Source organism: Fomitopsis serialis, assembly GCF_022376445.1.
Source record: "Fomitopsis serialis strain Sig1Antser10 chromosome Unknown B0H18scaffold_52, whole genome shotgun sequence".
NCBI lineage: Eukaryota > Fungi > Basidiomycota > Agaricomycetes > Polyporales > Fomitopsidaceae > Fomitopsis > Fomitopsis serialis.
In genome coordinates this window covers 189,829-200,105 of record NW_025955012.1, presented here as the reverse complement: position 1 = coordinate 200,105, position 10,277 = coordinate 189,829, and the positions used below count along the sequence as shown (strand labels likewise).

The following is a 10,277-nucleotide window of genomic DNA, read 5'->3' as shown; positions in this document are numbered from 1 at the left end:
TGCCGCCTCTTCGAGGTCTTCTCGCATTCCTTCATGAGGAGGTTGCCAAGGGCCTGCAGCGAGTAAGAGATGCCGTACTCGTAGAAGTTCCGCTCGGCATTCTCGTCCAGGTGCTCTTCGACGACGAAGATCGGCTTCATCTCGTCGCTAGGAGACGCTTGCAGGACCCGGCGAGGAGGAAGAGGCACGTCGTCGCCTACGCTGTATTCGACCTGTAGCGCGAGTCCGGAGAGGTTGTCAGAGGCCGAGCCGCTGTTGCCAGGCAAGAACTTCCAGGTGTCGGCAGCCACAGGCGGAGCGAAGTTCTCAGACAGTGGAGGAGAAGCAGTCTCAGACCAAGAACCAAGAACAGGCGTCCCAGGAGAAGAAAACCCAGAGTCAGAGTCGCCAGAGTCGCCAGAGTCGCTTGCGTTCCCGTTGTTGCCGCCAAGGTCGGGAGTCAACGGCGGCGTGTACGTAGTCGGCGCATCAACGTGCCAGTGTCGACGGCGCTCGCGGAAGGACGCATAGTGCCTGTCCAGCTGCTCCTGCCGCTTCCGGCCCTCTTCCTGGCGCTCGCGCTCTGCGAAGTTCTTCTCAACGTTCTTCATGATCTGGTTGCGGTCGGCATTCTCGTCCAGGTGGTCTTCGTACACGATGATCGGCTTGCACTCCTCGTTGCCGATGTCCAGAGCAGACATCAGCGCCGAGGCGGTGGGCGGAATAGTGAGACCGCCTTCGGAGCTTGACTCGGTGGCAAGGACAGCAGACTCGGTCGACAGTGCGATAGATTCAGAAGAGCCACCGACGCCGGGAACATAATCGGCAGGAATATGAGCGAGATGATCCAGAGTTGGAGCTGTAGGATCGTCCAGGCTACCACTGGAGAGCGGAGGCAGCGTAGTGATGGAGTCGGCGACCTTGACCTTGAGATAGCCGGCCTTCACATCGTAGCTGACACGGCAACGGTCGCCGACCTCCGCTTTGAGGTCACCAGCGAAGCGGACCTGCCAAAGAAAGTGAGCTATCTCATGTAGCGACGACAGCGTACATCATACCCCCTTGCATGGCTTTCCATGAGACAAGGCATTGAGAACATCCGGTGTGGCGGGATGTTCAGCCGCAATGTCGGTGCGGCGTCCGAAGGCTAGCACAGACGTCCCGGATGAATCGTTATTGTCATCCGAGGACCGCGCACAGCCGGTTGAGGGTTCCGGCGGATTTGCCTACACCCCTCGTCAGCCTCCGACATCTGGGGAGGAATAGCAGACACTCACCATTTCGTAGCGCGTAGTGTGTTCAGGTGTACAAACTTCCTGGTGAAAGACAGGTACCTCGGGTACGCGATTAGGATCGCGGATGGTGGGGTTCTCTGCATCAATGTCGTCGAGCGAGACACGACGGGCGAGGCTATCGAAAGCTGCTGCCCACAGATCACCCTGGCGAGGCTATACACACACAGATGACATGAAGTGAGTGGAAGCTATCGTCGCAACAGATACACACCTCCTGTCGGAAAGGAAGGAGACCACACTTCGCGGATTTGAACGAAACTTGCGTTACGCTGGTATCACCCTCGGGGTCGGACGCCGTTCTGCCGTGGCTGTGGCCAGAGGACTTCGCGTCGATAGAATGTGCGGACCGAACGGAGAGCTTCTGCGCCCGGGATAAGTGCTTGGAACATAGAAAGGAGGAAGTGCACGTACGGATGCCTTGGGGGAAGTTGGAGCATCTCCCATTTGGAGGAATGCGTTGCCGATGTTGACCGCGTCTGCGTCGGTGACCTCGCGCTTGATGGTGCCGATTTCAGGAGGCTCCTGTCGCTTGTTGGCATCAAGAGTAACAACCATCATGTCGACCTGTCCGCCTCAGTCAGTGCAGTGCTGTGACCTGCCTCGGATCGACTCACATAGTGAACATCAACCTTCAGAGCGGGGCCGCTTTCGAGCCACTTGATCTTGCGATCAATGTCGTGGTGGATGATCTGAGCTTCGGCGGGGGCGTTCTCCGCATCCTTGTCCTCCACCTCTGGGATGACGATGACGTCTAGACCTTCAAGCGGCACGTTCGCAGGGAGCTCGTTGTCGACGACCAGAGCACATTGACTGACCACCTGCTCGAGAGCAACAGGAGGAGGGTCGGTGTGAACGTGTTGGCCCTGCATGCGAGTCAGCGGCAGACAGTACATAACGCGGGAGAGACACACTAGAGGACTAGGGATACTGCCCTCGCGCTTGGAAGACGCCGGGCTATTCCGCGGAGGGGTCACACATTCGACGAGGGTAGAGGCACTGCTTGAGGTGCGTTGCTGGGTCATTCCCGGAAGGAGGAGTCGGAGAGGCGGGCGAGGCGTGGAAGTAGTGTGCGATTCTTCATCTTGAGAGGAAGCGTTGTATTGGCGGAGGATGTAGATGACGGCGAAGAGGAAGATGGCGAAGAGAATGATTGCGATGGCTGCGTAGACGATGATCTGCTGCCTGTCCCCGATGGACGCGAAGACAGAGAAGACGCCGGAGGGAGCAGACGGAGGTGAGACCTGGATGGGAGCCATCCTGGCCAACTCCCGCGTAGGGTGAGACTCGCAACTGTGGGACGTCGAGCTGGTGAGAGGAGCAGTCAAAGAGCCAAAGATGCCAGGGACTCACCTTTCAATGTACGGGCTGACATCGATGGGCTTGCCAGCCGCCAGGCCCAGCTCATGGTATGTGGTCAGCTATGGAATGAAGACTCTCTTATTAGAAGTCTGTGTGAGTCAGTACTTGCTAGCCGCGCCTGGCAATGTGGCATGCATATACCAGCCGCACGTAGTAGATGATTTTACTTTTCCCTCGCTGGCAATCTGCCTCAAAGCAGCATGTATGCGATTGGGGCTCATTGTAGCAGAAAGAGGCGACTATTCCAGGTCACCGACACCGGAGTTTGACATGGGTAAGTACTTTAGTACCAGAGTACTGGCCAGTGAGGAGCCGAGGCCGAGACGCGTCCGGACTGCCAGCCAGTGGGACGCGTAGCGGGCACGTGCTGAGAGAGCAGGGAGACTGGTTCATCTGTAGGGAAACGAACCAGGTCGTCTCGAGGGTCATCGTGATTTGCCGAACAGGTGAAGCCGCCCCGCTGCTTGCCCTCCGTGCCCGCTGCTGAGTGTGGCTGCGGGTGTCAGTGCTTGCCCGATACCCTCAGCGCTCCGTGTGTATTGTCAACAGAGTACAGTCGTGCGTTTCCCCCTTCCCGCCATCTCTGTGAGAAGTATTTGACAGACTCCGCGATACTTAACGTCATGATGGTGGTCCAACCTTCCAAACTCACATACGCGCCCTTCTCACTTACATACTCGCCTCACTCCCCGCACCACCACCGACCCTCCTCGCGACGCACCTGCTGGCTTGAGGTCCCAGAGAGCCATGGAACAACCGTTCACCATCTCCGTTCCAGACTCGGAGATTGAGCTGCTACGCAGGAAGCTCGAGGTGACGCGACTGCCGGACGAGCTGGACGATGCTGGCTGGGACTACGGCGCACCACTGGCCGACGTGCGGCGCATGGTCGCGTACTGGAAAGACGGCTACGACTGGAGGAAGGCCGAGGCTGAGATCAACACCCTGCCCCAATTCACCAGGGACATCGAGGTGGACGGGTTCGGCGCGCTCAACATCCACTACGTCCACCAGAAAAGCACGGTCGAGAACGCGGTGCCTCTGCTGTTCGTCCACGGATGTGAGTACCCGGATACGCTCGAGAGTAACCTTGTCTATATCCACCCCAGGGCCAGGACATTTCCTCGAAGTGAGGAAGATGCTACCTCTATTGACTGCCGGCTCGGAGGACCACCCCAGCTTCCATGTGGTCGCACTCAGCCTCCCAAACTTCGGGTTCTCGGAGGCTCCGAAGAAGAAAGGCTTCGGTAGTCACCAATACGCAGAGGTACGCGTGCATGTCGAAATACTGTAGGCGTCACTACAGCCCGGATGCGCATTGGAACTGTACGGCGGCAGCGGGCCTGTGATTCGTGACATCCGGGTTGTAACTTAGTGACGTCTAATAGTAGGGTAGCGCGGTCTTGACTTAACGTTGTTCCTTCAGGTTTGCAACAAACTCATGCTCGCCTTGGGCTACAGCGAATATGGTGGGTCACTCCATTCCCGCTTCTGGTCTACACGAGTTGAGTCGCAAGTCGCCTGCCAGTCGTCCAAGGTGGTGACTGGGGATACCTCGTCAGTAAAGCCCCTTCACGACCCACTCCGTTTGCTGAACGAGCACCACGCAGCTCGGCAAGGTGATAGTCTCCGACTACGGCCACAAGACCGTGAAAGCCTGGCACACCAACATGCCAGTGTATGCCCGCCCTCCCCCCGCTCCCTCGCGATCGCCGCACTCACCCCATTCACAGGAGCGGCCCACCGAGCATCTGGACGCACCCCGGGCGCTTCCTCGCCTTCCTCGGGTCTCTCGCGCTTCCCTGGTCGGAGCGCGATAAGGCGGGGATGGCGCGCACGATGGAGGCGCGCAGCAAGGGCATGGGCTACTTCAAGGAGCAGTCGACGCAGCCGCAGACGCTCGGCTACAGCCTGGCGGACTCGCCCGCGGGCCTGCTCGCGTGGATATACGAGAAGCTCGTGCGCTGGACAGACAGCTATCCGTGGACAGACGACGAAGGTGCGTGCCCCCCTCTGACGGCTGAGTCCGCGAGCACTGAAGTTGAGGGGTGGGTGATAGTGCTCACTTGGATATCCGTGTACTGGTTCTCCCGCGCTGGACCCGCGGCGTCCGTACGTATCTACTACGAAGTTACCGGCGGGGGCGACCCCGTCGCTGGCGGCACCTGGAGCTCCATCCCCCTCGGGCTCTCGTACTTCCCCAAGGAGATCGCGGTCGTTCCCAAGCTGTATGTAACCCCCCTCATTCGCGCACACGCGTACCGTATGCTGATGGATCGTGACAGGTGGGCACGCACGATCGGAAACGTCGTGCACGAGTCGGACCACGAGCGCGGCGGGCACTTCGCTGCGTTCGAGCGGCCGGAGGACCTCGCGGGCGACGTGCGGGCGATGTTTGCGAAGGGCGGCCCGGCGTATGGTGTCGTGCCGGGCAAGGACGGCTATGCGTAATTGCTTTCAGCCTTATGCGCGTCGCTTGATTGAGATTGACCGTCTGTACACTTGTTATCTAGCCCTGTCATTCGAGCAAGGTTGTAGGATCTGGCGCGGTGGCTGCGACGGATACGTAGTGTGTATCCACTCCTCACACTCGTCGCCCCGTACCAAAAGCGGAGGAACTCTGCTGGATGTCACGTCTGTACTTGTATATTGATACATATGGATACTTCGTTCGTCTTGCTCACATCACCAGCCCGTTCACAAGTCACCAACCGCGCCCGGCTTTCCGGGGCTGCCCGCTGCTCGCCATGCCGCAAGGACGAGGTCAATGACATCTTGTACGCCCTTACCCTCTTTTACACTGGTGAAAAGCGTGGGCCCGTCTCCCCTCATGAGCTTCGAGTCGCGGTTCATGACTTCGAGCGAAGCGTTCACGAACGGGGCAAGATCGATCTGCAGGTGAATGTTTGAGATGCATGTTGACGTGATTGTGGCCAGAGCCTACCTTGTTGATCACCAACAAGTCTGACTGCGATATGCCGGGGCCGCCCTTTCGCGGATTTTGTCCCCCCTGCAGCAGGACTTCGTCAGCAGCAATACTGTGCACGCACGAGAAACGCACCGAGACATCGATCACATATATGATATAGTCCGCGAGCTCCCTCGAGTAATTCGCGGCGAGGTTATCGCCCCCGCTCTCCACGAACAAGAGCTGGCAGCCGTACTTCGCCTGGAGCGTCTCGAGCGCGCCCATGTTCGCGCTGATGTCCTCGCGGATGGCCGCGTGCGGGCAGCCGCCCGTCTCGATCGCGAGGATGCGCGACTCGGGGAGGGCCTTGTTCTTGATCAGAACTCCTGGTCCTCGCGCGTGAAGATGTCGTTCGTCACGGTGGCTGCAGCGGCATCAGCGGGGTGAGAACGCAGCGGGGGGAGCACAGGCGTGAGAGGGTCCGGACCGATGTTGTACTCCTGGCGGAGTGCCTTGCAGAGTGCGAGCGTGAGCGCGGTCTTGCCTGAGCCTACGGGCCTTGGTTTTCACGTACGCGCAGTGAGCATCTGACGCTGCGGTAGATGTGCGGGACGGCACTCACCCTCCGATACCGACGGTGAAGCCGCGTTCTTCGAAGTTGCGCGAAGAGTAGTCCGGCAGGTCGCGCTCCGCGAACTTCCCTGAGCCAGGATCAAGCAATCCATCGCCCTCCTTGTGGTTTGCCGCTTACCTGCATGGTCCAAGTGTTCATGCGTGTGCCCGTGTTCTCCAGGGCCATGTGTATGCGTCGCCTCCCCGTCGTGTGCATGGGAGTGGGTCGGCTGAGTCGACCCACTGGACGAGAGGTTGTTGATGAACTGCACCGTTGTACTCATATTGTGAAGGCTCGTCGTGGATGATCTCTGTGATTGATCGAGTCGTTGACCGAGTGGAGGTCGATGAAGAGCGCCGGGCGTCTCGTATAACAGCAATCGTTCGGTACCGCGGATCTCAAGATCCCATCGTTCCCGCTGCGACGCGCCTTCTCTTCCCGACGCCTTCCTCCCTTCAAACTTTCACCATGCTCTACTGCGCGCAACATTTCATCATGCATATACCCTGGCCATCAACTGATTTTGAGTCTGCATCATCATCCGGGAGTCTATGCTCGCGAAACCGCAACGAATCTCAGACGGATGTACACCATGCTCCATCTTCCCTGCGAATCCCGGCAGTCCACGGCACACATCTCTTGCACGGCCTCCATGATCTCCTCGGCCTCCTTGTCAACCATGTTCGCCAGGAAATGCGGACGGGCGAACAGGCGCAGCCAGTCGATCACAGCACCGTTCAGCGGGGTAATGCGAGGGTGGAGTGAGATGGTCTGCACGTCGAATCCGGCGGATTCGAGCAACTGTACGTCGGCGATAGTTAACGGTCGGAAACGATAACTAGATAGCATCACCTACCTCTTATAGTCAGCGGTAGATGGAAAGTACCACGGGTCGAGCTCTTCTGGCTTGTAGCCGCGGTTCCGGAGAACATGGTGGAGGGCCGCCCTCACACCTTTCGGCGCGATGAGTTAGAGGTGCGTACTTGAATGCAGGATGTCTCCCTCACCGATGCAATTCATCTGTCCGCCCATCTCGACGACGAAGCGACCCCCAGGCTTCAATAGGCGCTTCGCGCTTTCGACGACGCCCCTCGGGTTCTGCTTGCACCAGTGCAACGCAGCGTTGGAGAATACCGCGTCGTAATTCTTCAGTGATGCATCCCAGGTGGATGGGATATCTATAGCCTGTGCGTCGCCCACGAACGCGTGCTCGATACCAGTCCTTTGCACTTGGTGATCTAGGCAAAGTATTGAACGAGACATGCCAGTCAGTGGTAGTTCATTCGCTCCGGGTCGAGAAATGCAAACCATGCTCTCGCTACTGTCCATTCCCACTACAACTCCCGTTTCTCCCACCAGTTGTTGGATCTGCAGCGTGACCTCGCCGCTTCCGCAGCCAACATCGATGATCCTCTCGCCTGGTTTGGCGTCCAACAGGGTGAGGACGGGAGCAGTGAACTCATTCGAGAACACGAAAGAAGCGGTCTTTTGGTAGTTAGCAGCGGACCATGTATCGTGCTTCTTGTCCGGGCGGGTGTCTTCCGCCATCGTCGGTGCAATGGCCAAGCTTGTGTGGGGACTTGTGGGGAATCGATCGTCAGGCGATTGGTTCCAGGAACGTCAATTATGCTCATTTATGTAGCGTTCCTTCTCGTTCTGACTCGTCGGGCCGGAGTGACTCGACTGGCATGCCAGTCCACGTAGATACATAGCGCGCAGAGTGATGTGAGGTCTGCTATTCGGGTGATCGCAATTCGGCATTAGATTATTGACGATGTACATATGGTAGGACAGAGCTGCACTGTGCAGGAGCTTCAAGCTTAAAATTTGCACTGTCCCTGGTACTTACTCGCCACAGTCGCGTTGCAGCCTGAGTGACGCTGTATCAAGTACAACTTGAGGCACGGTACATAGGTTCGACGCAAGCCCTGTAAGTGCCGTGTGGAGAGTTCGCATTCGTTCAAACCTCCAATGGCAGAATACCGATATATGCAAACCGTCAATCATGTTTACATGTACACTGCAATTGGCGGAGCCCTGGCGCCAGACATATCGTGATACCAGTCCTACTGTCCCGCATTGGGGCCTCGTATGTTAATAGACTCGGAGCCTACTTGGAAAGATTGCAAGAGCGGTGGTATGAGTCGCAGTATATCCTGTTGGGCGACCTTATTCAGATGAAATGTGCCGTCGGGTGCCCTGGATGTTACATGGTACCAATTGGAGAGTGAGATTCTCCATCCGCGAGGATCATCCGACCATGTAACATATTTTGATTGTCCTTCGTATCCGTGACGATGTATGCCTACGAGCTCCAGAGACCGAATATGCGTTGCGAGAGTCATAGCGTGCGATCGAAGCTGAGCGTTGCCTACCCCACAATTGTGCGGCAGCTCGACGATGACAGCGCGAAGCCGTGTCGGGGAAAGAAGAGAGACGATATTCGGCTGGAGAGGCCTGCTCATCAATACTGCAACGCACGACGAGCAGGATGGGACTCACAAATGTGGCATTCGTCAACTCTGTTACAGTGCTACGTTGGCGATACTCTCGGCATGCTGTCAAGTGAAAAATCCTCAGGGAAGGCAGATTCTCCGATAGCCACTGCACGAGCTTGCGGTCGTGGTAGTAGGTTAACGTAACAGGCGAAACGCGACGAAGCATCTCGAAATACTGGGCGGCATCGTGGTTGTTCCCTGGCAAGGGCTCCTCGTCATTGCCATCGTCGACCTTGACGTTGCGTACATGGCATTGTAGAGGCAGTGGACTCCTCGTCTGAACCAAGTCCAATTTGGGCCACTCGGCGTGAGCACCCGTAACATCGACCGATGCCGCTCGCACGCGCAGGGTGCGTATGTTGGGAAACGCACGGCAGACAGGCCGCCAGTGTTCGGGCCTGATCTCCCCATCTCCCAACACGAGCTCCTGGACACGAGGCCATACACCTTTCGGATTCGCATCCGCTATCAGCACATCGAGCGCCTCGTTGAGGGTGACCTTTGTCAGACACTCGACGAAGTTGCGTAGGAAACGCATCGGCTTTTGCACTTGCGTCACGGTCGTGGCAGCTCCACGATCCATTTTGCATGTCACTGACACCAGCTGGCTCTTCATGCGCGAAAGTAATGCGATGCCACTGAGATCGACGTGGAGGAAGTGTATAACCTTGAGTGACTTTGCCTCGGCGATTGCATCCACAAGTGCGGGACAACTCTGGGTGAATGTGTCGTTCGCGGTCAACAGAAAGATTTTGCGCAAGGCCGTCGCGTGACGAACGATTTCCGCGAGGCGGTCCTGGAGAGGCATGCCAGAGGGGTGTGATATGTCTGGCTCGAGAATAAGAGACAGGGTCAATTCTCGCAGACATTGAGCACGAGGTTGCGGATCGGCGAGCATGTAGTCACAAAACTGCGCATGATCATGGCACTCGAGGTAGCCGTCCCAGCATATTTCGACTGCGGACAGAAATCGCCGTGTCGCTGGTACATGTAGCGCACGACAAGTTGTCATCAGCGGTAGGGCTTCCAGCGGAGCGATGTGGGACAGAATGCTCTCGACGACATCGAGATTGAGGGTTTGGAAAGCCATAAGGGTTCGTGGCAAGCTGGGCCGGGATATACCTTGAAGGGATACATGTAGCTCAGAGAGTTGCATGCCGCGGATGTGCAGGACCTACCAGGTGAAGAATTTGCCCTGTCCGATCGCTAGAGTCTGAGGATGGAGTCGGATTGACGACAAGGCAGCGAGCTATGGCCCCGGATGGGCGACTTCAAGCTTCAAGCGCAAGGCTGGACGTGACAGTGCAAGTCACGAAGTGGGCCCCGGGATAGCACAAGTACGGGCGTAAGATATTGCGGAGACAGTTGCTGGGATGGGAGAGTTTGATGGGTAGTGAGGGTAGTAGTACAGTAGTACTTATGAATCTCGGTTGAATACGTAAGTGCACGCGTCCAAGTCCACGTTTTCCCCTTGAAAACCCCCCCCATCCACTTCCTTCTCAATGAGGAGCTCGAGAGCAATAGGTTCGCCATCCAACGCGGAACGTATCAGCCCTCCAACATTTCACCCTGAATTCGAGAGGTTAACGTTGTAACATCGACGCCTAGTAAGTAGTATCATAATC

The 10,277-nt window shown here is 57.3% G+C and overlaps 5 protein-coding genes across 5 annotated transcripts; 1 reads left to right on the top strand and 4 right to left on the bottom strand.

The window, feature by feature from the left end:
• Window positions 1-2,185: 2,185 nt before the first annotated feature.
• Window positions 2,186-2,705, bottom strand: B0H18DRAFT_1212525 (uncharacterized protein; the record flags this gene model as incomplete). Its single annotated transcript, XM_048036479.1, has 2 exons — window positions 2,625-2,705; window positions 2,186-2,564 (listed from the first exon to the last, which is right to left on the bottom strand). A coding segment is annotated over exon 2 (345 nt), but the record flags the coding sequence as incomplete, so codon positions are not given.
• A 675-nt stretch (window positions 2,706-3,380) lies between these two features.
• On the top strand, window positions 3,381-5,202 carry B0H18DRAFT_1183954 (alpha/beta-hydrolase; the record flags this gene model as incomplete). Its single annotated transcript, XM_048035997.1, has 8 exons — window positions 3,381-3,693; window positions 3,743-3,900; window positions 4,060-4,102; window positions 4,162-4,190; window positions 4,244-4,311; window positions 4,367-4,632; window positions 4,693-4,861; window positions 4,919-5,202. 8 exons carry the CDS (start codon window positions 3,381-3,383, stop codon window positions 5,082-5,084), a joined length of 1,212 nt encoding a protein of 403 aa, XP_047891523.1. The 3' UTR covers window positions 5,085-5,202.
• A 128-nt stretch (window positions 5,203-5,330) lies between these two features.
• On the bottom strand, window positions 5,331-6,437 carry B0H18DRAFT_1085845 (urease accessory protein UreG; the record flags this gene model as incomplete). Its single annotated transcript, XM_048031968.1, has 6 exons — window positions 5,331-5,525; window positions 5,578-5,643; window positions 5,695-5,927; window positions 5,993-6,099; window positions 6,164-6,242; window positions 6,293-6,437. The coding sequence occupies 6 exons, from the start codon at window positions 6,435-6,437 to the stop codon at window positions 5,331-5,333; spliced, it is 825 nt and encodes a 274-aa protein (XP_047891522.1).
• Window positions 6,438-6,703: 266 nt separating this feature from the next.
• B0H18DRAFT_879224 (cyclopropane-fatty-acyl-phospholipid synthase) lies at window positions 6,704-7,702 on the bottom strand (the record flags this gene model as incomplete). The annotated part of the gene is given in 4 exon segments (XM_048040679.1): window positions 6,704-6,992; window positions 7,011-7,107; window positions 7,162-7,363; window positions 7,490-7,702. 4 exon segments carry the CDS (start codon window positions 7,700-7,702, stop codon window positions 6,704-6,706), a joined length of 801 nt encoding a protein of 266 aa, XP_047891521.1.
• A 977-nt stretch (window positions 7,703-8,679) lies between these two features.
• Window positions 8,680-9,742, bottom strand: B0H18DRAFT_1120829 (uncharacterized protein; the record flags this gene model as incomplete). The annotated part of the gene is made up of 2 exons (XM_048034215.1): window positions 8,680-8,712; window positions 8,765-9,742. The coding sequence occupies 2 exons, from the start codon at window positions 9,740-9,742 to the stop codon at window positions 8,680-8,682; spliced, it is 1,011 nt and encodes a 336-aa protein (XP_047891520.1).
• Window positions 9,743-10,277: the final 535 nt, after the last annotated feature.